Source organism: Telmatherina bonti, assembly GCF_933228915.1.
Source record: "Telmatherina bonti genome assembly, chromosome: 23".
Taxonomy (NCBI): domain Eukaryota; kingdom Metazoa; phylum Chordata; class Actinopteri; order Atheriniformes; family Telmatherinidae; genus Telmatherina; species Telmatherina bonti.
The window spans coordinates 11,670,551-11,695,794 of NC_136632.1; the positions used below are offsets into that span (position 1 = coordinate 11,670,551).

Genomic DNA, 25,244 nt, shown 5'->3' on the forward strand with positions numbered 1-25,244 from the left:
TAAAGTACACTTCAAGTTTGATACTTTTTGGGAAAGAAAGCATCAGTCAGTGACTTGATCTTATTCTGTACTTTGATCGAGATATACTAAGTATTAGTACTCTGTGTCAGATAGAAGTAAAAGTATACTAAAGTGCAAGTTTTAGTGTTAAACTACAACTGCAAGTTAAAGTATTAATGTACTTAGTATTAGACCTTGCTTGATACTTAAGTCAAGTATATTTAACTACACTATACTTGTTGTTGTTGTCCTTTTGGCTTGTCCCGTATTAACGGGTATCATCACTCAGGTGAATTGGCACATATTTTACGCCAGATGCCCTTCCTGATGAAACCCTCTGCATTTATCCGGGCTTGGGAACAGCCCCCAGGGAACAAGCCTCCTTGGAGCTGCAACACCGCAGGGAGCAGGACTCGAACCAACTACCAGGCCACAGAACAAGCAGCTCTACCACTCGAGCCACTGTCTCCCCTCAACTATACCATACTAAAATATAAAAAATATATAGTACATAAAAAGTAAACTTAAAGTATACTGCCTCAGTTTTAATATATATTATTATACTTGTAGTACACTTGAATAATCAACTTTTTGCTAAGGGTGGGGATGTGAAAGGTCTATAATACACTGCTTCAGAACAAGAACCATGTTGCTCTACTCCTCCCCACATTCTGCCCCGTTGTTCTGAACAGGGATTAAACATGCTCAGTAAACAGGGGCTGCTCTGCAGAGAGACCCACTGGAATATTTTTAGTCAGAATTTACATCATAAAAAGTTTCAAAGGTCACAGGTCAGTATGTCAGCAACATGGCAAATACCTGATAACGTGCAGGCTTCCGGTTACTGATTGTAGGTTGCTGACTATTAGCGGTTTTAAATGTTGTCCCGAACAGTGGATGAGTTTCATTTAAAGAGTAGCCAAAATTTCCACAGAAGATTTACATAATCCAATCAGAGATGTTCACAGAGGTAATCAGAGTTACTGATCCATTCTGTCAATATCAGCATCCACATGCTGGTTTTCCATTAATCTATTGTCTGTGTTAATCTAATCTTTCATTGTAAACCAACAGAAGCAAAACGTAGCTGCTTATCAGCTCACTATTTGACAGGTTATTGATTGGCATTGTCAGCACCAGCAGGACTCCCCATGATACACTAACATGGAATGTGTTATTGCAGAGTAGTGGGTTTGTTTACAAGTTTCGGTGATAGGTACTGAATGTAGGCCCCAAAAAGAGACTCAGTGAATGAAGATTGTTAATTATTTACATTTGTTCAGCGAGACCGCCATTGGGTCTCTGATGACTGTATGTGCGCAATGTTTCTGTAAGTGGGTGTGACATGATCAGCTTTCTGACACGACAATTCCCAGAGTGTCATCCATGATACAAAAAGAGCTAAGAGGTACAATATCAGGCGCCATTAACCGCAACACCATCCATCGTGAGGTATGAATCTCCCCCAGTTTTAATGGTCTTCAGGGAGCTGACTGAAAGCTCCTGAACAGGTTTTGTATCTGAGGATTTCTGTGGTAAAATGAAATGAATTAACAGCTATTGCTAAACAAAGAGGCAATGTGGCACCAGCGCACTTGTATCTGAGACATATTTGTGGGCAAAGTACCCTTCTCTTACGTCCAAGGGGCTCTGCAAGCATTTAAAGGCACACACACATGCAGAGATTTGCCCTTGTGTCCTTCTCTGCAGTGGTTGTTATATATAGAGAGGTGGAAAGATGGCCCAGGACAGTCTGTTCTCACCATGGATGAAAAACTCACAGGAGCTGAAAAGGAATCCCTGATATTACCTCACACGCTCTCACCCTCTCACACACAAGGTTGCACATATGAGGATTTTAAATTAGTGCACCTCCATATGCAATGAAGTAAAAGCAGTTGTTGGTTTTCAGATGCTTTCATCATTAATTTCTTTGTCTTAAAGAAAATAAATAAAAGAATTTAAATTCTGTTTCTGTGCTTTTGCAGAATCATTTAAATGAAATGTGTGTGAGCAACCAAATGAACGCACATGCGTGACTGAAACATGTTGACACCATGCCATAAGCAGAAAAGGGAGACAGCAGCAGCTTATGGTTTGGTACATTAAACACGCAAGTGTGTGATGGCACTTCATGCTTCGAACAGCTGGAAAAATCAGAGCCTTGCAGTCTTAGTCCAATGCGGATGTCTTGTATAACCAAAAATCCCTAAAATATTGAGATCCTGAGAAGGAGCCCAACGTCATGCCAGGTACCTGCTGCTGCTTCAAGGAGGGATTCCCTTTTAGCTTGCTGAGTTTTGTTTTCATGCATGGTAGAATAATGAGGGTGGTTATATAATATAAAGTGGGGGGAGTCGAGGTGAGAAGGTTTTGACTGCAGTCCCTCTGTACTTCATCTGCAGTGGGACAGAGAGAAGGAGGAGGTGAGGAAAGGAGGAGGAAAGGGGGTGAGAATGAAGAAGGGAGGTAAACAGGGACGTAAAGAAGGAAGGGATAAAAGGGAGAGATGGGAAAAGTAGAAAGAAAAGAAAGTAAGGGAAGAGAAGGGGAAGGAAAAGTGATATGTTTAATAACAAGTAATAAGACTAAAAAAAAAAAAAAGAGGGAGGATAACGTTTCACATCTGCCCCAGATCCCACAACTACTGCTGCGTTTTAAATGAGTATTTCTGACACATGTAATTCAAAACAGGATGTCTGTCTTCACCTGTCTTCTCAACATCACCAGCATGTGACGGGGAGGTTTTCACCTGCAGTCAGCAGTCACAGCAAGAGATGATCCGGTGTGTGAGAGGAGCGGGGGGCTATGTTTAGGATGCAGGCTCCCTGACCTCTGTGGCAGCGATCACAGTGTGGCTGGAGGTCCGTATTGTTCGATGCTTACATGGATAATTCACATGCCATACTCAGCCTCTGCACCATGAGATCTGTGTTGATTTATGATCCTTTTCAGTGCTGCTGTCATCACGTGTGTCCAATATTTCAAGTGTACCAGCATGGACAGCCTCTGTGCTACAGTAGTAAAATGCAGCTATAAACACAGGTTGTTTGAGAGCTATTTAACCATAAACACCTCGGCTCACAATGGGAAACTTTTGAAGCAAATAAAACTATTTTTAGCCCCAATTTGTTTAAAAAAAAAAAAAAAAAGGGACAATATTTGCCACTGAATTAGTCTATAGCCACTAATGTTGTGTCTGAGTTGTCAATAACAATGTATAAAACAATATATTTGTATTATTTTTGGTTTTTATATTTAAATATCTTCCCATGGCGGTCCCAGCATGTGTCAATGACAATAGATGACCTTAAATCACTTTGTTGCTCTGAGGACAACCTGCACAGCAACAAGGCCTTTCAGGAGACAACAGCCACTCAGACGGGTTAATGTTTTGTCAGATATTGCAGATAGTGAGGGGGAATCATTTCTTGCACTTCCACTCCCAGAAAGGCTTCATACCAGCCTGAATGACTCACCGTTGCCATATAAGCTGAGCCAGGATTGTAAAACATTGTGAAACCTTTTTCTTTATTTTTAAATTTTTGCACGAAGAGGAAACATAATCACAGGCCACCAGGACAGGCGCCTCCAGTAGGAAGGAAAGAGACATCTGTGGACAAAGTCGTGATATTGTCCAGTTGAGACCTTTAGAGAAAACACAAGAATTTAAGCAAGAGTGTAGACAAGATGGTACCAAACATTAATTGATGCGACATTTAATGAAGAAGACATATCTGTGCCTGCAAGCTCTCTGACAGGACCAGTTATTTTTATGAGGTGCGTTTGCTTGTAGCACCACCTTGTGAATGCAGCAGGTGTTAGCATGGAAGGGCTGCAACACTCAGCATACTGGTTGTTTATGTCTGTAAACAAAGTAAAGCAGGAAAATAAAAACCAGTTTAACTGATAAGCTGAATTGAAATGTGAGACATCGCTGAGCAACATTTTAAGACAGCAGGTAGAAGTGAATGGTGGTATGAAAATCTTTAATAATGTCAGTTTTAAAAGTGTCTGTACTGAATAAAGTGTCACTAATAATTAGTGGAGGGACAAGTGGATCTGATCCTTTTTAATAATAATAAAAAAAAAGATTTACATGAATTTTATTTAAATTATTCTTGGTAAAAATGTCTGGAAGTGAATGAATTTACTTTTTTAATAATTGACTTAGACCTGAAGGTTTCTGTGATAGTGTGACTTTTATTCTGGCTTCATGATGATGAACCAAGCAGGACAAAACCCAAGGAAACTAGTATTTGACTGTTCCTCTTTCCTTAATCATTAAAATTAATGACACTCAAATGAAATATGTATTAATTTGCTTGTAGATTGTATTCTCTTAAAAACGTGTTGCTCCTTAAACATGTCATATTGATCAGTTAGGATCAAACATAAAAAGCTTTCATTCATGGTAAAAACTAAACCAGCAGCAAATTTAAAAAGATTCCTTTTTATGAGGTGAATTAACAGAGATAAATAAAGGTTTCTATAGCAATCACCTAAAACGAGACTTCTGGCCACAAGCTGACTAAAGTAATTTACTTAGATTTATTTATACTAAACTTAGACGTGCCCCTGCGATGTGCACAGTAACTGGGTTGCACTCGTAAAAGGGACATTTTTAAGTTGTGAAATCTAACAACAAAATTAGACTTTTTCACAGAAACCAAAAACTCAATCCAGGCATTTTGTTGTTTTTGAGTTTTGTATTCATTTGTGTGCAGTTAAATTGAAAAGGCCACAATTAGATGCTCGTCATCCTTGCTAGATATTTTGATTTTTAACTCAACCTGACTTGGCTTTTATACATATATTTCTTATGCTCAGTACTTGTTACCTTTCAATTTAAGAACTAAAGAACTCTGCTTTGGACTTATCCAGTCTATGGTGATGTTAATAGTCTCATTGCAGTGTTCTGCCTCTGTATGGCTTGTCTATTTCATATCAGATGTTTATGTATCAATGTGCAAATGTCAGCAAGATGGTCAGAGGAGAGATGTTGCTGGGAACTCTCTTTAAAGGTGATCATAGGTCACAAAGTCTGGACCTGAGGAGCCAGCTTCTGTACAAATGTTTAGTTCCCACTGTCAGAACTGCGTAACCACACATTTTCCCATTTGGATGTCGCTTACATGTCAATTTTCCTTTTACCTTTGAAGTTTCAAGATACAAGCCAAATCTTGTTGCCCTATGCTGTCCTTGGACATTTTCATCAGGAATCACAACATGCGAGTGTCCCTCAGCTGTACATGGCTTACCTTATTACAAAACACTCAGTATGTCATCCAGGAAAAGCAGATCTGCTGCTGCAACCTTCTCAATATAAACCTCAGAGTACAAATTGTAATGAGTTGTAAACAGCTGGATGCAATTTGTCGCGCGGCGCAGTGTGTGAAATTGATCTCAGCTGCAACCTTCACCTTTTAGAAACACATCCACACACCATAAAACAGAGGAGACTCCTCTTACTTACTCAACTCAGTTTATTTACAGAGTGTTTGGAGAGCCATGTATGCAAATGCACCGATTTATTTTCTTTTCAACACACTGGAAAATGATTGATCAGCTTGATTCTGCAGTGTTTTGATCCTTTAGAAATCTAGGGACTATTTCCTGGTTTAGATTCTCAGGGAAACAATAACTTAGCCAGGTTTTAAGCCATGCTCCATCTTCCATACTTGAGTAAATGTGGCAGATTAAATGTTATTTCTAAATGTGGACACGACGCAAACAGATCTAAGCAACACCGAGCCAGCGATAAGCCAAGGAGCAAGAAAAGAGGGCTCAACAAAATAGGTCCTACACATGACTGGGGAGTCCTCCCTCTAATTCTGAAGCAGATTTAACTTAAGCACAAATTAACCATTTTATTGTTTAAAAAGGAAAGTTTCAGGGGTTTTTTCTAAGTTTTTCTCCACATATTTAAAGTTGCTCCCTAGAATTTGACACAAGTTTCCCTTGAGTCAATACAAAATCCATTAAGGCCCACTAACATCTTAAACTTTGAATACGTTTTATTATGTAACATCACTTTTTTTTTTTTTTTTTTATCCTGCTACCACAATGAACTAATTTCCCCCTCTGGAATCAATTAAATGCACTTGCATAATCATCACATCAGTGTCAGAAGAAAAGAGAAAAAATTATTTTTGACCACCTCAGGAGAAAAAAAAAAACATAACCGATGACAAAACCAAAACTTTCCCTAAAGAAAGAAAAAAAAAGAGAGCACCCTAAGCACCCCAACACTAAACACTCATGAAACGAGCTGTCCTGATATCAGTTTGATCCTGCTACTTATTTTTTTATTCCTCCTTTTAAAATTATGTAAACTGACAATAAAATAAAATGGCAACATAAATAACATGGACGTACAGATAAAAAATTAACAGTTGGACTTCCCTCACTCTTAAAAATAACTCATGTTCAACACATCCGAATCATCTGCTACAACACCGATAAGAGTTCCTTGTGAACACAAAGCGTGTGTGTTCATCTACATTTCTGGATGTGTTAGGAATGGTTTTTTTTTAAAGCAGGTGGAAGTCCCTCGCAAAACTGTCCAACCGACTCACTGAGCAGCCGACGGAAATGAAACCAAGATTACATCCAGTTCTATGAAGCCTAACCTTACACATTGGCAAATTTTATACCATCAAGATCCCGCATGGCATTCAGACAGCAGAGTACAAGTTATACAAACAGCTTGCTTGATAGTCTTTCATAACATAAAAACAATGTTCAGATTTCAATGAACACAATGAATTTTCAATGTTACCCATGGCTGTGAATTTATTTGTATTTGCTTTTTAGCAAATGGGCCAGATATCCAAGACATGATGAAACTTAATTTATAGCAAAGTGACCACATTCTTATGATTTAAAAAAAAAAAAAAAAAGGCTATTTCTGCCCTCTGCTGTTTTACTCAGCTCATCCAGTCCGGGATTACCTTTTATGTGTTGAAGAAGGGGGATTAAGGCGGAGTTTCCTGTTTGGATTAATTTAGGTCTACTTTGATCCAATTTTATCAAGCGATAAAAACTGCAGTATTCTATGTTGAGTGCCACATGAGCACCTGGGATGATGCTGAATGTAGCTTCAGCAGCTGGCTGTTATACGCACAAAGGAAATCCAACTATTCTGTTGAGTGTGCGCAGCCTTTTTCTTTAAAAATGTTATGCTCTGACAAGCTAAATAATCCTCTTTGCTTTAGATTCTGTCTCAGAAGCACTTGAAGAGGAGAGCTGTAGACTGCATGTGTTGAAATAACACACTAAGCCATCTCCCACAAAAAGACAGATGTGTTGACAAATAATGCATGTGTAAAAAGGACAGCTTTAATGAATGAATATTCTGCAAACGTACCAGTATGTGCCTAGCTCAGGACAACATATTGCATGGGAGTTGTAAGACTGTGGTGGGAAGGGTGTCGTTCTCTGTCCATGCATTTAAATAGCAACACAGGAAGAAAAGGGGAACAAAAAAAAAAGAAAAAAAAGAAAAAAAGAATAAGGTAACACACAACGCATTTTAGAGAGGAAAATAAGTCAAATCTTGTCTTTTTTTTTTAAACAGATTTGGACTTTGAACCTTTTTTTTTTTTTTTTAAACTCTTTTTGTGTCCGTTAAATTCAATGTTGACAGAATAGGAGTACATTTTGTAGATCACATTCAGACGCCTCTTCTTGCTTCCTCTATACTTCAGTGTTGCTCGCGTAGAGCCTGGTCCATGTTCGGGCTGAGGAGAGGACAGAGACAGGATGACTGCTCGGTGTGTGGATTGTGCAAGAAGGCAAAAAAAGTGTCGAGTGGTGTCGAGTAAAGATAATCAAAAACACTCAGAAAACGGCATTCCAGGCTAACGAGTTCTTTATATGTTGCTGGTTTACTGCTCTAGTATGAATGAACTTGACATTTTGGCACTTCCCCTGTCACCCTTTTTTTTTTTTTAAATGCTTGTACAAGATATTTCTTAACATTGTATCACCTTCATGTTTTGCTTTATTCACAACTATCAGTGTTACATTATGATGATAGTTGTTACTGTATGTCTTTGTTGTTTTTGTGTCACTTGTTTTTGGTTTTTTTTTTTTGAATGAGGGGTGGGGGGGGTTATGTTCTAGTCTGCCTTTATGAAAGTTACTGGTACAGTACCAATATAGGTTTCATATTCTCCTGCCTTAATTGTGTACTGCTTTGAAAATCAACAAATAAAGTTGGGGGGAAAAAAACACTCAGAAAACAATATGCAGCCTAAAGCACATAATGCTCTGTTTTCTAATGGACATCACATTAATTTGGTCGAACTGGCTGCAGTTACTTTTGGACCTCGACCATATTATGACTGAGGAAATGATTTATTAATATGAGGGTTTTGTTTGAAACAAAGTACCTCAGGTTAGTTCAAATGTTGTTTTTTTCTTTTTAATTCAATCCAACGGGGGCTTTTTTTTTGGCATGAGAATATGCAAAGGTTCTGGGAAAAAGTAGCTCAAATCTACACTGTGCAAGATGGTGTACTGATCTGGTAAGAGCATATTGAAATGTGAGGAACAGATGTGTGTGTCTGACAGAGACGAGTGAAGGGCCTTAATAAAATCCTGCATATATGCAGTGGAAGATTTCACTATTTGGATGGTAAAAACTAAAAATAAGAAAGTGGGTTGTTAAAGTATGTTTGTGCAGCTATTAATGTACCAGGCCATGAATGACGGAAGCCTGTTAAATACGCCATCGAGGCCGCAAGAACAAAGCGTTTATAATTAATAAACCTCTAACTACTTGTAAGCTTTAATTCTGCCCCTGCAAAATTGATTAGTTAATTCTAAATGTTGAGGTAAGCTGTATCGGGTAGTAAAGTCTCAATCAGTTGGCAGGTTGTGGGTTTGGAAACAGGAAAATCATGCCAATCTTGAACAGCAACAGACACTTTTTTTTCTTCTTCATAAATATCTGTGTCTGACCAGTGCTGAACTGATTTAGACTGTTTGCTGGCACAATTCCTGTTGAGAAACAACAGCAAATCAACAATCACTATAACAGCTGCCAGCTTTTTGCCTCCATGACAGAATAAGAAAGAAAGAAAGAAAGAAAAAAAAAAAAAAAAAGACGTCACTGAGAATAGTCCATTTATAGACACAGACACTCCCCTGCAATAATCATTAGTCACTCGTCGCGAACAAGGAATATGAACTGACAGGAATAAAATGAACTTTTTCCTTGTTCTTGTGGCCTACAGAACAGAAACAAAGTTCTCCCTTCTCAGCAAGTATAACAGGCTTCAAACTTGGTTTAAAACTGTCCAAAGCATTATTGGTTGGTGAAGATCCTGAATGACTGAGATCCTGTGAACATTTGTTGAAAACAGATCAAGAAAATCAGTGGTGAAAGGAACATTATTCAAGCTTCATGATGAGATAAATTTAAATTTGCCAGGGTACATAAGGAATGAACTTAAACAGTAAAAAGGTAATGTTGTCATGTAGTGCTTTAAGTGGATCCAACAAGATATTTCTGTCTGATTAATTTTCTATTTTATTCTATAAAACATTATAAAAACAGATTACAGAGAATTTACCTTCACTTTCACAGATGAAAAGAAGCAGAAATTGGTCATATTAGGAAAGCTGAACTGTAACTTTCAAGGTTGCCTAAAGATAAACTAAACTGTTAATCAAACAGGAAGCAGGGCTGCCATACCAAAATGCTTTTCACAGTGTGGTGAATGGTGGCACATATAAACAAGTTGTGGTTAGATATTTAGAAATTCACACTTTAACACTTTGTACTTTTAAGATCAGTCAAAGCAAAGCAAAAGCTGCTCGTGAAATAAGCCTGACAGTTTGAAGTATTTTTGTTGCCTGTGCACTGAGCATACAAGCTTTAACGTCCTTAAAAAAGGTAATTGAGAAAAAACTCTATATGCAATGGATTCTTGTTTTACAACTTAATAAACTATTTTTTTTTCCCAAGGTAATGCAAGATCAGTTGTAACCACATGTCCAGGTAGCTGAGTCATTAGTTCAGTTCCTGCTGTTTCTCAGTTTCTTTGGTCTTTTCATTATTTGCCTGCATTTAAATTTCTACCTCCATCACTCCAAGTTGCTGAGGATTTGTTTGCTGTTATTTCTTTCCAACCACAATGGTTACAGAGACAGCAGCAGCAACCCTTCTGGATCATTTGGGATGTGGGAGGAATTTCAGAAGTCTGAAAATGAGCAAATGTTTGCTGCCATCTGTCAAAGCATTTTAATCATTTTGGAAATCTGTGACAACCTGTGCCAGTGTGCTGCGCTCAATCAATGATGCTGAAATGATTAACCAAAATCTTCTCCTCACCTGTCTCGATGGCATGGCTTTCATTTTTCTTCCACTGCTCTGCAACATCATTTGCCAGGGGATCATCTGGGTTGGGAGCACTTAATAATGCCTGGATAGATAGCAACACTGTGCGGATCTGCAGGGCTGGAGACCACTTGTCTGTTAAAAGTCAGGACAAAATGAAAAACGGGAAGCAAATATCAGTTTAGAAGGTCAAACATGAAAAAGAGGTTAAATAAACTGTGTTAGCCAACCAGCTACAAGATGAGAGAATCATCACATTTAATACAATGTTTTATCAGCATACCTGCTATTCTTTTACTAAGCAAAAACAAACTTAACTTCAAAACCTGGCGTAATGGTTGCAATAGCTTTTACAAACTGATTTGTTTTTGTTTTTTCTCTTCAACTTTGAACAGTTGTGTTTTGTACATTTTTCATCACAGTTTAATTTGCTTAAGCAATTTCTGGCCGTGACCATAGGAAGTTAACCAGTGATGCTATGCTAGTGTTTCATTTTTCTATATGTTTTGGCTACAAACTGGCCTGCTTAGCTTTCAAGCTGCTGCTGGTGGTCAGCGAATTTCTATCAAATTTTCTATCAAAAGGCACCATTTTCTCCCAAGTTTTTGATCAATTGGAAACTGCTTAAGCATTTGGTAAAGCAAAAAATAAAAAAATAATTTGAACTTTAAAGAAAAAATCTGCTTATGGGGGCAAATATATAAATATCAGCCATCCAAACACTCGACAATCACATGGGTGCAGTTCCACGGTGAAATCCATCAAGCATGGGGGAAAAAAGCAGATTCAAACAAAATTAATCTAATTAAATGACAGCTGCGTAGTCTTACCTTTCAAAATATCTAAACATATTCTACCCAGCTTGTCAACATTGGGGTGATAGATTTTGGTCATGAATCGCACTTTGGGAGCTGCCATGGGATACTCTTCTGGAAGAAATAGTTCAAGTTTAAATGTGCCTCCTTCAAAGGGAGAGTCTTGAGGCCCTGCAATGACCACATGGAAGTAGCGTGCATTCCCTTCATCAGGTGTAGCCGTGATCCCTGGAACAGGCTCTGCCATCAACCGCTGTGTCTCCTGAGTGTAGTCAGAACAAGAAAATACATAACACCGCTGTTGACATTTTTAAACTCAAAACAGAGCAGCAGGAAGAAGTGTGGGAGCATTACTAGATAACAGACGTTCAGACACATAAAGTATGAGGGTGAACAATTTTGTCCTTGTTAGTCACACATACATACACACTTTCACCTACATACTGAAAACAATGACCTGTTTAATACAGATCATGAAAGGTGGCTGAGGGCTGTAGCGCTTATAACAGATTTACAACAACCCACAACATTTAGCTTATTTCTAATAGAAAAAGGTGATTTAGGATGTCGGTGCTGCTTGTAAAATTATTTTAAAGTACCATCCGAACTGCCCAGCTCATGGAAAAAATTTTAAAAATTGATCATATTGTTTGGGAAAACGTGCTGTAGATCGTGAAATATTATTTGATAAAAAAATATACTAATGTATAAAATCAAAGACTGAAACTGACAGGCTACAAGTAGCCTGAGATAAATTGAAACTGAAGGGTGTTCAGAAAGCTGAGTGCCTTTGACCATCCTCCTTTTCCAATCACCTCCAAGTTGCCCAGCTTTCCTGTTTAAATTGGCTGCATCCCAAAACTACCTTGCAGCAGTGAAGAAGTTTTTTCCTCTGCAAACAAATTCATGACAGGATCGCAACAACATGCTCATCAAAACAAAGTTGACTAAAAGTCAACAGCTAAACAGGTTGTGATGCACCACACATGATGACTGGCATACCCAGTTTAATGCACCAGGTTTTAAAGGGTTAATTAACTACAAGACAGCTGGGGCCAAACTGTAATAACTAAAGAGTGATGTAAAGATTAAATTTCTGTTGATTTCAAGTAGGTGCACTAAGGCGAACAGACAAAAATGTAATGATTATGCAAAACAACTACTGTCAATTCAAATAATTGCAACAACGTATTCACACAACAAATGCTACAAACCACTTCTGTAGTTTAATTAAGTGATGCAGCATGACATAAAAACAGCATTAATTAATTTCCTGTCAATACTCAAAATAAGATTTATTTCTCTCCATTTATAGAATCTACTTGACTGGAAAAAGGTCTATTGGAATGTATAGTTTAACCTTAATTTAAAAAGTTATGTTTCAATGCAAATAAATAATTAAACACGACACTAAGAGGATCGTGACAATGGAAGCCAAAACAAGGAAGTGAAATATTTCTGAATAAGCAGGTGCAGAGTTTACTGAACATCTGCATTTCCACGGAAGGGCTCAACACAGGCTACGATTTAAAAAATAAATAAATAAATAAATAAATAAATATATATATATATATATATATATATATATATATATATATATATATATATATATATATATATATATATATAAATTTCGTCTGAATAGAAAGAAGCTCTAGAATTTTCCGGATCTCAATATAGATAATGCTTTTACTTTGAGAACATTGAGATACAGGCTGTAAAAACCTGTTAAACCTGGAGCTGGATGTGGCGGAAACGGCTGATCGCGCCCACTGCCGGGCCTGGCCCAGAAAGGCTGATGGTGCGGCGGAGGAAGGAAACCGCTGCGCAATAGGCTTCACAATGCGGTCTTTTTTTTTTTTTTTTTTTACCGTTTTGTCTCACTAAAAAGAAGCCATGCTAATGCCACCGGCTCGTTGGAAGCATCCATATGTTTCAAGACCATCTGGCCAGCTTTTGACCAAAGCGCCCGACATGTGAACGGAGCAGCATAGCTACAACCGCTAGCCTAGCACAAATAGCCGATCCATTCATATGGCGACTAGGACAAACTGGAAGAATTAGCTGATTCATGCCTCTTCTCCATAAAAGATTTTTAAAATATTGTTCTGAAAAATATTAAGTAAGTCAAAAAACAAAAAATCTTCAACGAGATTTGAACCACAGACAGAGCAGAAGGGAGTAAACGGAAGTGGCAAACAAAACACTTGCAGACGAGCCATAACTAGCTGGATAGCAGCTAACGCTAAGCTACACGCAAGATGGTAGCATTTATAGATCCACATTGTCACCCAACTAACTCTGTAATACCCACATGTTTGCTAATTTAGATATTATTATACTGTTCAGTGTCAGGTGTACCTTTATAATCCTACGAGGCAAACCGGCCATCTTGTGTTAGCAATTATATTTTTAGCCGCTGACTCGCCTTCTCCTCGGGTTGGATTGACTGAAGTGCCGGGGCGGGGCCTGATAACTCGCTCTTCCGGTGGCGTCAGATGACGTGAGGAAGTAGAGTGGCGTCATGTGTGTACGTGAAAATATTGATACATGACTATTTTGGCAATATTATACTCGTCATCAATCAAAAATGTCTTATAATAATATTATGAAGGCTGTGAAAACTGAACGAGATTCTTATAATTTCCTAATTACATCGTAGCCTACAATAATCGAGGATAATGAAAATGAAAAAATACTTTATTAATCCCCAAAGGGAAATTCAATATTGTAGCAGATAATGAAAATGAAAAAATACTTTATTAATCCCCAAAGGGAAATTCAATATTGTAGCAGATAATTAACTTGAGGAGGTCTTGTTCCGGAGGCTGCAGGCAGGAGTGATCTTTTGTATCTTTCAGTCTTACATCAGACCTGAAGAAGCCTCTAACTGAACACACTTTGTTGTTTCTTCACTGTATTGTGGAGAGGGTGTGAAGAATCCACCATCATCTTCTTCAGCTTGTGCAGCATTCTTCTTTGGACAATCAGCTCCAGCGGCTCCAGAGTCACTCCAAGCACAGGACCAGCTTTCTTGATCAGTTTGTTGATTCTCTTCAAGTCTGGTTTTGATGCTACTACCCCAGCAGATGGCTGCAAAGCTGACTGTACTCTTCACGTCATCTAAATAAAATTAAAACCTATGAAAGAAGCATTGAATTAAAGGACCTGTAAAACTAATGATGATGTGTATACTTTTACTATTTAAACAACACAATTTTTCAACAGATGCTTCTTTTTCATGTTGTATATTTTCACAAAATGTTCATGAAGTGTAAAAACTGCACTTCACGCTACATTAAAATTGTGCATTAAGGCCAATTTTGGAGTGGAAATACTCATTTCAAACTATTTTTTTAAAGAAAAGTTGACAGTAGTGAATATACCACAACAAAAATGTAAATGTCTTAATAATTTGTAATGAATTAGGCATTGTCTCGGTCTGATGTCAAAATGTGAAAAGAATGATGAACAAGATTAAAGAAAAAGTTGTCATGAAACAAGAACATTTTGTGATTGATTCAGGTTTTAGACACTTACGCTTTTTGTGATTAGTCACTTTGTTCGTGGACAGCACTTTATGCAAGATGCAAAACTTAAGAACTGTGCATTCAAAAGATTTTAGGTTAGTTTAGGTTACTTCATCTGTGTAGGTTATTACTGCATTTTAAGAATATTCTGATGTCAAAATCAAATATGAACTTTTCTGGAGCAGTGTATGCCATCAGCAAATTGATCATAAAAAGATATAAGTGATTAAGATGGGATTACATTTCTCTTGTTAAACAGCAGTACTTCAATAAAGAGGATGTTGTAATAACAAGAATTGTCCAGTCTTAGCCTCCAAAGAGATAATGCCCAAAAACATGTTTGTACCGTGTTTTTCTGAAGCTATAGCTCTTTTTTTCTGTTGATGTAAATTTCAATACATGTTTATTTAGACTTAGACTTAGACAGACTTTATTCATCCACAAGGGAAATTCTGTTGTCACAGTAGCTCAGAACAGCAATAGAGGAAGAAATAGACCAGCAATAGTAGGTAAGAAAAAAAAAAAGTAAATAATAATAATAAAATAGAATAGGTACTATCCATAAAGCAATCTGGAATATGTACACTTTTACAAAGATAAAAGATAAATAAAACTATCTAAAGTAAAATTGGCAATATAGAATATGGAAATTTAGAAATTTACAATATATACAACATGTGACTAAATGCAGTGCCAGTTTACACAGGGGCTTTGAAATGAATGTTAGTTATCTGTCACAAAGTGGGGAGTTATTGTACATCTGTATAGAGAATGGTAAGAATGTGTTCTTCTAGCGCTCACTGTGACAGTGCAGTTGTAAAAGTCTATTGGAGAAGGAGCTCCTTTGCCCCTCTACAGTCCGGTGGAGTGGATGAGCAGGATTGTCCATAATAGAGAGCAGTTTGTCCAGAGTCCCCCTGTCCCTCACTGTCACAAATGTCTCCAGTTGACAGCCAACCACCTGTCCAGCTTTGCGGATCAGTTTGTCAATCCGAGAGATGTCCCTTTTGGATGTACTGCTGCCCCAGCAGGCCACAGCGAAGTACAGGGCGCTACCACAGACTGGTAAAAGATCTCCAGCAGTTTACTGCACACATTGAAAGACCTGAGCTTCCTCAGGAAGTACAGTCTGCTCATGCCCTTCTTGTAAACAGCATTACAGTTGTCCCTCCAGTCTAGTCTGCTGTTCACATGGACTCCGAGATATTTGTAGCAGTCCACTATCTCCACCTCTGAGCCCTGGATGGTGATGGGCTCCACTGGTGTCCTCTTTCTCCTGAAGTCGATGACCAGCTCCTTTGTCTTGTCCACATTCAGGAGCAGATGGTTAGCCTGGGACCACTTCACAAAGTCTGCAATCAGTGTCCTGTACTCCATCTCCTGTCCATCCCCGATACACCCCACCACCGCAGAGTCATCAGAGAACTTCTGCAGGTGGCAGGACCCGGAGCTGTACCGGAAATCCGAGGTGTACAGAGTGAACAGGAAAGGAGACAGGACAGTGCCCTGCAGAGCTCCTACATTACTGACCACAGTATCAGACAGGGTGTTCCCCAGCCGCACATACTGAGGCCTGCCAGACAGGTAGTCAGCAATCAAGGAGACAGTGGAGGAGCTGACACCCATCCCGAGCAGCTTGTCACTCATCAAAACAGGCTGAATAGTGTTAAAGGCACTCGAGAAATCAAAAAACATGATTCTCACCGAGCCTTTAACACTATCCAGGTGTGAGTGAGCACGCTGCAGAAGATGGATGACAGCATCACCCACACTAAGTTGAGCCTGATATGCAAACTGTAAAGGGTCCAGGGCAGATGACACGAGGGGTCTCAGCTGGGCCAGGACGAGTCTCTCAAACACCTTCATCACGTGAGATGTCAGTGCAACCGGTCTGGAGTCATTGAGGCCAGATGGGACGGGCCTCTTTGGTACCGGTACTATACAGGAGGTCTTCCATAGCACCGGTATCTTCTCCAGCTTCAGACTCAGGTTGAAGATGAGGTGCAGGACTCCAGTCAGCTGAGCAGCACAAGTCTTCAGGACCCATGGGTTGACTTGGTCCGGTCCAGGAGACTTGTTCTGACGAACCTTTTCCAGCTGCTTCCTCACCTGGCCGGCTGTCAATGTCAGAGGGGACGTTTCCTCTGTGGGGGTGGGGGCAGGTAGGGGGGTAGAGGTGTTGAGCTGCGACAGGGGGGCAGGTAGGGGGGCAGGGGTGTTGAGCTGGGACAAGGGGGCTGAAGGTGTGGGTTGTTGATTGTCTGTCTGAGTGCTCTGTGGGGAGGTGTGTGTAGACGGTCCAGGAAGTGTGAGTACAGGAGGGGGCAACAGGAGGTGAGAGGCTAAATCTGTTGAAATGCAGATTGAGTCGTTCAGCCATGTCCTCTCCACCATCCTGTTGTTTGGCTTTGGTGTTGAAGCCAGTGATGGACTTTACACCCCTCCAAACCTCTGGTGTTGTTCTGTTGGAGCTTGGCCTCCAGCTTCCTCCCATAAGCGCTCCTACACTCCCTTAGTCTGACCTTGATCTGTCCCTGTATCTCTTTCAACTTGTCCTTATCACCAGACGCAAAAGCCCTCTTCTTCTGATTAAGAAGACCCTTCAGCTGACTGGTGATCCAGGGCTTGTTGTTCGGATAACAGCTGACAGTCTGAGTAGGCACAGCTACATCCTCACAGAAGTTGATGTAGTCCGTGATGCAGTCCGTTAAACTGTTGATGTCCTCCCCATGGTCCTGACAGAGTACATCCCAGTCTGTAGTGCCAAAGCAGTCCTGCAGCGCCTCAGTGGCCCCCTGGCTCCACTTCCTCACAGTTCTAGTGGAAACAGGAAGCCTCTTCACAACAGGGACATACTCCGGTGACATCCAGATAAGGTTATGATCCGATCTATTTGCAGGCTGTTTTGTGAATTTGTAGTTTCACATTATAACTAATAACACTGTTGCTGGAAAAACAACACATTTTTTTCATTTATTTTTTTATTTTACATGACAGTAACAAGACAAACAGGATTTGACAGGAACTCAGACATTCAGCTATCTGTCTTTTGGAGGGTTGGTCTTGATGCGCCTCCTGCGATACCTGTTTACAGAGAAAAAAAAAACTGTCTTAGTGCTTTTACACAACTTCACTTTTATACAACAAACTACATAAGAACCTCCACAATCCTCATCCAAGTTGAAAACAGATGAAGTACTGAAACATCAGCACTGTAAAGTCAGCTAACATAAACCTCTAGTTTATCATTGACTAAATTATATGCCAGCTAAAATTATGATACAGCCCACATGGCTCCAACCTTTTATTCTACAGTTTGACCAACATCTCCAGACATAATAAACCAGTATGAATGTAGTTAGATACATATATATATATATATATATATATATATATATATATACATATATAAAAAACAAAACAAAACAAAAAAACAGACAAAGCATTGTACTTAAAAGTCAGCCTTTTCCCAGATGGCACATGTGTGTTATTTGTGTACTTACTGTCCTATTGGATAAAATCTGTGTTTTGTGGTGAAAAACATCTTGCTCAGTTCCTCTACACTGGGTCCTTCTTTGCCTTTTAAAACCTCCTTGTTGAGGTGGGCCTTTAAAACTTGATCATGGGTCTCTGCTGGTGTTGTCAAGGTATCTGGCCGTTCAATAGGCTGCAATGATTTACAGACATAATAAGGTTTCACCCAACAAAATTACAAAATTTAATTTTCTTTATCAATTAAATCAGTTTAAAAACAAACAATACACTTCCTCCAAATGCATGTCATGAAATCTAAATAGTCTAGTTTAAAAAATAAGCACATGAATTGCAGAAACCAGAAAATGTACTTGATATTTTCCAGCATTTATTGCTCTCTTTCGTCTAAAAAAAGTTGCTTATATAAAGATTCATTAGATAATCTGACAACAATATTTATGCAGTTGCAGTCCATCCTCTTACCTGAGTGAGTTCATAAGGAACATCGACAGCAGGATGATAACACACAATGGTTTTCTCATCTGAAGTCACGCCAATTTCCACCGTGCTATAGTGAAGAGATAGAAACATTGATTTTCTAGATTTCTGTTCTGCGATTCCAATAAAGTAAGCTACATAAAGCAGCACTGGATACTAGGGCTGTGACGATATGCTTTTGTCCCGATTAGATTCGATTCCGATTTTTTGGGTGCCGATTCGATTTAAATTGCAATTCTCACAATCTTTTGATATTGCTGATTTTTGCCAATTATAAACAAATAAATATATAAAACTTATTTTTTTGCTTGTCATTTTCTTGATTTCAATTAGGAAAAAACAATAAAGGTAGCCAGACCATCATTCTGCTGCTATAATGCCCAAGTAGACAAGTAAAAAGATAAATAAAAACAATTTAAAAAAAAAACAAAAAAAAAAAACAATAAAAATGAACAAAAAAAGACTTTATTATGAATTACTTTTATTTGTTTGAAAGCAAAAAAAAAAAAAAAAAAAAAAAAACAAACCCAGATATTTGAACTTTTTATTCGATTTTCCCACCCTTACTGGATACCCCTCAGACTGGAACACAATATTGCAGTAACCCTACTGCTCAACACCTGACTAAATGTACAGGCTAAATTTAAGCTGACCTAAGATGACACTTGTACCATACTGACTTATAAATAAATATATACTCCCACATTTCCATTAAATAGTATAAACCCCAGGGCTTGTAAAATGTGGATTTTGCAGTCCCATCTGCATAACCTGCAACTCTGAATCTGCCTCAAAAATATGATTTTTCCCTTTAATTACATAGGTTTCATCTAAGTTTTTCTTTGTTTTGGATTACTTTTTTTTTAAAATTATTATTATATCGATGTTAATTTTAACAGTTAATTATTATATTACCAGTTAGGACCCATAATTGAAGGCGCATCACCAGTAGACTTCTGTCGAAGTGGCAACAAACAAACTGCAACAGAACAGAAATGACAAGAAACCGAGTAAATGCTTAATTGATAATAAATGTTCTTTTAAAGACATTGCTTTTCTAAAAAGACAAAAACTATAAGCAAATTATTTCCAAAAGGTTCAACTTTTCCAACTATTTCTCTCATTTTGCTCGTTGGGGAAGAGCCGCGGGAGAAATGTTTTCGAGATGCCACCATTCCTGACAAGCAGTTAACTAAATATTAAATTCTGTATACTGAACATATTTTTCGGAACGAGAAGTGATGACAACACTATCGATGATCAGAGCTGCTGTTTACCTGCTGAGCAGACTGTCAAGGTTAGCATCCCTTAGCTTACCACGGTATTGTCGGTTATGACCAGTCAACTCAATCATGTTAAAGTTACAGTTTAATGCAAAAATAATTGATTTTGTCCAAATACTTACTTTGCGTGTACCGATGTGTAGTTCCTATATAAAATTGCGTGAACAAACCGCTTAGTCTGCTTAGGTGACCTGACGCCATGCTGAGTTTAGTGTGTGCATCAGTATAATACTTCCGTCTTTGCGCTCTAACCAAAACTGCCGAGTTCCACTTCATGTGCGAGATTCACAAGACAAGTAGTTAAAGTTTGAAAGAAAAAAAAAAAATAAAAAAAAAAATATATATATATATATATATATATATATGTTTATATATATATATATATATATATATATATATATATATATATATATATATATATATATATATCTGCGATGGACTGGCGAGCTGTCCAGGGTGGACCCTGCCTGATAAAACATAATTACTTTTTTCATATATTTTCCCCTGGAAATGGTAAACAAACAAAACGTTTTGAAAATGTTTAGCTGTATAGAGTGAAATCTCAAACTATAACAACGCATTTGCTTTAAAACATTAAACATAAAATCTAAACTAAGAGCAGCGTCACCTTTGTGGCACTTACATTTAATGCACTTCAATTAAAATAATTTTCTTTCAGTAGTTGAGTGTATAATGAAGAAAGAAGTGTCTAATATGATCAAACAGCATCAATCTATGAAATAAATATCAAAACCGGAAAAAGTTTAATTTTTATGTTGTAATACCCTTACATAATATGCATATAACATGAATCACAGGGATTAAATATCAGGTTTTAGTTATGTTGTCACATTAATTTGAGTAACATTTTATATCTGTAATGCACAAAGAAAAGAAAACAGATACAACTCTCAATAAACTAAATTAATATTTTGGCACAGTGATACAAATATTTGAACAATGGTTTGCACTTAAGTCAAAAATTAATTCAGAAAAATTGACACTAGATACAATTTCTTTCTTTTTCTTAACATGTCTTTAATGTTCATGTTTTTTATGTCGGTTAAAGTTCATCAAGTCTTTTCAGACTTGTTTTTCAAACATTTTGGCCAGCTTGACACCACATTTAAAGCACCCTTATTTAATCCAGTCTTTCTCCTGTGAACCAGTGTTACACAGCGAGGCACAGCAGGGAGTTTCCACTGTCGTTCATGTTTAGAAGCGGCTGCTTCTCCTAGAGCATCACTAGGAGACCTCCATGTCTGATGTGGCTGCAGAACTGGATGCTTGTGGTCCGGTATTTATCACCAAGCGCTCTCGGCTGCTGAACACCTCAGCAACTAAAACAGTCAGAATGACATATGAGCACAATTACCTTCATTTGTAAATGTCTGTTTCTATTATTTCTAAACCACAGAAAAAAATATTTGCTAAACTATGTCATACTAGTTGAAATAATCTTATATATGGAATTTAAAAAATACTTGAAAATAATTAAACTTTTAATCTAACAAAATCATAGCTTTGTATGAATTGTACCTGCTGCAACATCACTTATATCCCAAACCCGCAAGCCTTCTCTCTGACCTCCAAAGGCATAGACGAAGGGTAGATCAGGGCAACATGAAGCACAGAACAGCACTCCCTGTTCACAGGTGGGAAAACAAGTTAAAATAAATACATAATACACCCCCATAACAAACTATAAACCCTCATTAATAAAAGTCAACATGCTGTATTTGTAACTTCTTACCATTTTCATATCTCGAGAATGCACCAGGCTGGGTTTGTTGCCTAAAATGTCCCAAATCTTAACATGTTTGTCAGCTGATGAGGTAACAAGGCATCCTTTAATCTGACTGCTAAGGTCCAAGCCTGCAGGAATTAAACAGAACAAACATGATGTCTCTTACAATCTGACTTTACCCCACCATCCTCAGTGTATGAGTTCACTCATACAGCACAGTGTCAACACACCTGCATAGGTGCAGCATACAGAATAAATCAGTCTTTGTTTAAAATAAAATATTCTGATGATGAATCTGAAAAAGCCTTCTACAAACCAGAAACTTCCTCATCATGTGCCCGCAGGGTAAACACTGGTTTATCTGATCGTGCATCCAGACAGTAGACAAAACCATCCTCTGTGCTGGCCTGAAACACAGATACACATAATCGAGTTAACTATGGAGCCTGTAAAAGGAAAAGGAGAGATATGGTGATCATTATTGCTATTTTTTGACATTACAATCTATGGCCCCCCATGTTGGGTATGCTTTGATGCTTTTCATCTAACATTTACTTTGTGCAACTTCAAACAACAACTAGCCCTTTAAGTGCCATTAAATGTCTTCTATTTAAACCTAACCCAAAATCCAAATGTGATCATGAGGACATTTTGGGCTTGTTAAAGAGTTTTTAGGCACTAACCAGGAAGTTGCAGGGTGAAAAGTGGTTCCAAACCAGACGCTCCACTTGGCCACTGAACCGCCAGGTACGATGACTACTGTCCGGACTACGACAATCATAAAGGACAGCTGTCCTGGAAACAGAAAATATTATGAGCCTATTTTAACATAAAACTGTTCAAATGTACTAGCTCCGATAAAAGATAATACATACTTATCGTATGATCCTGATATCAAAGTCTGTGCCTCAAAAGGATGGAATGCTAATGTCTGGACCTGAAAGGCAAATTTATTTAATTTTTGTCAAAGCTTCAGAGGCAAAAACCAAGATTTTTAATTCTCATGCCAATACCTTATCGGTGTGCCTTTGCAGAGTTGTGGCTGGTTTGCCCTGAGACATATCCCACAAAATTACAGTGTTGTCTGCAGATCCACTGGCTAAAACGTTCCTGAAAATAAAAATCAAAGTGCTTTTCTGTTATGTGTACAAAAACAAAGCTGGGTTCAACTCAAATTACAGACTCAAATGTTCACATATTCATATAGTCAAACATATTGTGATTAAAAAACTGACCGGACCAATTTGTTCCAGGATAAATCCAGCACTGCATCTGTATGCCCCTCAACAGGCTCTGCTGCTGCACCCTGTCAGCAATAAAAACAGACAGCAACATGTTCATGACTTCTAAGAGTAGGAAATACAGACAAAAGGAAGTTCACACATTTAGCAATGTTGCAAATGAGAACAATTAAAAGAAATCTTTAGATTTATGAAAATGTTATTTTCACAATTTTACCTTCTTGCTCTTCTTCTTCTTCTTGGAGGCTTTTTTGCTTCCCAGAGAGAAGACTGGTTCTAAACAATCCACCACATCCAGATCCCATACATCTATCTGAGGTGTCATGTTGCCCACAGCGACATAGTTAGCTGTCATTGGAACACAAAGAGGACACTATTGGCAGTTTTTTCAAGACAGATTTACAGAACAGAGACCTTTTCAGTATATTATGACCAGGTAAACAGCGAGGCTTCTGTACCTGGTCCTTCTGCAGGGTTTGGGTCAAAGTTTAGCCATTCCACGCACAGTGGATAAGCTGGGAGCAGAACATCATGGTGAACGTAGAGAGAGTCTTCTTCAGAGTTGTAAACTGTAACACAAGGAATCGACTAGTTAATTTCTTTCTTAATAAATTTCAAATAATTTTGTAAAGAGTCATAGTCAATTTTATTTTAATATATTTTAACATTGTGCACAGTTAGCATGAGCTATTTCATGTTTTTAAATGTTTTATCTGCCTATCATGAGACATTTAGTAAGTTGAACCTTTTTTGTTTAGTATTGTAAGAAAGAGCAAGAAATTAAAGAAAGACAATTGTTCACTGTTATCTGGTCATCATGTTATAAATAAAGATATTCACCATGGACCTCCAAACTGCAGCAGTCCTTCTCTGCTTTGCCTGCCAGGATGAAATTGTCAGTAGGTTTGATTTGAAAGTCTTCCCGCTCGTATTGGTCCTGGGGAAGGAACCAGTCCAGGATTACATAGATCCAAATGACTTCTCTCAATAGCATTTTATTTAAATATATTTTGCTGTGGGATACAGTTTTTGTGTGTCTTCACAGAAATTACGCTATAAATGTTCACATAACTGTTTAGGACACTCACTGTGTCTTTGAGGGTGATGTAAGGATCCTCTTCATTAGAGCTGAACACAGTGAGACCTGCCAGACTGTCACCAAGATTTGCTGTGGCTGAATTGTGATCAGACAAATGCAGCATAAAGAGTCAGTTTTTAATAGTCTCTCTAAATCGAAACTAAAAAGATAACATGCAAACATCTCTCACCGGTATCCTCTTCATCGTATCTATCCAGGCCATACTCTGCAAGCTCTTCATCTTCCTCCACTCCTTCATCATTCTCATCATTCTCGTCCTTAGGAACTTCAGCAGCCTCAGCTGTTGCATCACTAGGGTTCTGTTCAGGAGGCATACCCTCATCTTCCTCTTCTTCCTCCTCAGCAGCCAAGTCTCTAAGTAGTTCATGAATGCCTATTTACTTTTAGTCAAAGGTATTAATAAATGTACATCTTATATTTGGACAGTGTGTCAAAACTGATGTGTAACTATGTGTGTGTGTTTTTTTTAATAGTAACATACCCCAACTCTTCTTTTGCTTCAGTGATGATGCGCTGGAGCTCCTCTTGGCTCAGTTCAACCTGAAGGAATAAAATAGTTAAACCTATGAATATTAATGACCAGAGTTATGTTTTATTTCTCGAGGAATTCGTATGCCGATGCCCTGCATCAAATTTAAACCGACTTATTAATCTATCATTCAGTTAATTTCATTTTAATCAAACACTAAAAATACTAGTATAATTTCGTAGAGTTTTAGGCTTTACAAGCTAATGCTTTTTTTAAAAAAAACTTTTAACATTGTCTAACATTACAGAAACTAAGAACCGTGGCTACACGATGTTCTAATGAATTTAGGACAGCTATATTAGAAAACACTTACTAATGCGACCCATGGATGTTCGGAAATGAATTTAGGACAGCTATATTAGTGAACAGTTAAATGAAAAGCTATGTTGACAGATTAGCTGCCGGTAGGCTAACATGAGCTAGCTGGTTACAATACTTACCTTGTCCGGGGTTTCCTTGGCAACACCACGTTTCACCCACCCGACGCACGTAATCTGGGAGCTCATTCTTCAAAAGCTGTGTTGTTTATTAATCAATAATACTAAAATTTGATAATTTTTTACTTTTTAAACTGCCACAACTCTGGCATGCACACTGTGGGCGTACATGTGAGCGAGGGGTCCTACGTCGCATGTAAACGTCGTTGCAGACTGCCTGATCAAAATTCCATCATTACAACA

General features: G+C 38.1%; 3 protein-coding genes across 3 annotated transcripts; all 3 read right to left on the reverse strand.

The window, feature by feature from the left end:
* Positions 1 to 5,501: 5,501 nt before the first annotated feature.
* Positions 5,502 to 13,628, reverse strand: ube2nb (ubiquitin-conjugating enzyme E2Nb). Its single transcript, XM_079262800.1, has 4 exons — positions 13,525 to 13,628; positions 11,179 to 11,425; positions 10,343 to 10,483; positions 5,502 to 7,742 (listed from the first exon to the last, which is right to left on the reverse strand). Exons 1-4 carry the CDS (start codon positions 13,552 to 13,554, stop codon positions 7,699 to 7,701), a joined length of 462 nt encoding a protein of 153 aa, XP_079118926.1. The 5' UTR covers positions 13,555 to 13,628; the 3' UTR covers positions 5,502 to 7,698.
* Positions 13,629 to 17,663: 4,035 nt separating this feature from the next.
* Positions 17,664 to 20,174, reverse strand: mrpl42 (mitochondrial ribosomal protein L42). The gene is made up of 5 exons (XM_079262890.1): positions 20,071 to 20,174; positions 19,581 to 19,644; positions 18,651 to 18,735; positions 18,197 to 18,360; positions 17,664 to 17,777 (listed from the first exon to the last, which is right to left on the reverse strand). Exons 1-5 carry the CDS (start codon positions 20,147 to 20,149, stop codon positions 17,732 to 17,734), a joined length of 438 nt encoding a protein of 145 aa, XP_079119016.1. The 5' UTR covers positions 20,150 to 20,174; the 3' UTR covers positions 17,664 to 17,731.
* Positions 20,175 to 20,707: 533 nt separating this feature from the next.
* Positions 20,708 to 25,179, reverse strand: pwp1 (PWP1 homolog, endonuclein). The gene is made up of 15 exons (XM_079263591.1): positions 25,005 to 25,179; positions 24,517 to 24,575; positions 24,205 to 24,389; positions 24,025 to 24,110; positions 23,777 to 23,873; positions 23,395 to 23,505; positions 23,154 to 23,284; positions 22,931 to 23,001; positions 22,709 to 22,805; positions 22,571 to 22,632; positions 22,379 to 22,490; positions 22,012 to 22,102; positions 21,702 to 21,823; positions 21,488 to 21,593; positions 20,708 to 21,288 (listed from the first exon to the last, which is right to left on the reverse strand). Exons 1-15 carry the CDS (start codon positions 25,068 to 25,070, stop codon positions 21,194 to 21,196), a joined length of 1,491 nt encoding a protein of 496 aa, XP_079119717.1. The 5' UTR covers positions 25,071 to 25,179; the 3' UTR covers positions 20,708 to 21,193.
* Positions 25,180 to 25,244: the final 65 nt, after the last annotated feature.

Coding starts and splice junctions, on each gene's coding strand:
- ube2nb (XM_079262800.1), bottom strand. CDS start 13,554: ATGGCCGGTTTGCCTCGTAGGATTATAAAG. Junction 11,426..13,524: donor TGCCTCGTAGGATTATAAAG/GTACACCTGACA, acceptor GACTACACTCAG/GAGACACAGCGGTTGATGGC. Junction 7,743..10,342: donor AAGCCATGCCATCGAGACAG/GTGAGGAGAAGA, acceptor TCCTCTCCTCAG/CCCGAACATGGACCAGGCTC.
- mrpl42 (XM_079262890.1), bottom strand. CDS start 20,149: ATGGCGTCAGGTCACCTAAGCAGACTAAGCGGTTTGTTCACGCAATTT. Junction 19,645..20,070: donor TACACATCGGTACACGCAAA/GTAAGTATTTGG, acceptor GTTCTGTTGCAG/TTTGTTTGTTGCCACTTCGA. Junction 17,778..18,196: donor AGATTTTATCCAATAGGACA/GTAAGTACACAA, acceptor CTCTGTAAACAG/GTATCGCAGGAGGCGCATCA.
- pwp1 (XM_079263591.1), bottom strand. CDS start 25,070: ATGAGCTCCCAGATTACGTGCGTCGGGTGGGTGAAACGTGGTGTTGCC. Junction 24,390..24,516: donor GAAGCAAAAGAAGAGTTGGG/GTATGTTACTAT, acceptor TGAACTACTTAG/AGACTTGGCTGCTGAGGAGG. Junction 21,594..21,701: donor ATTCTCGAGATATGAAAATG/GTAAGAAGTTAC, acceptor ACCTGTGAACAG/GGAGTGCTGTTCTGTGCTTC.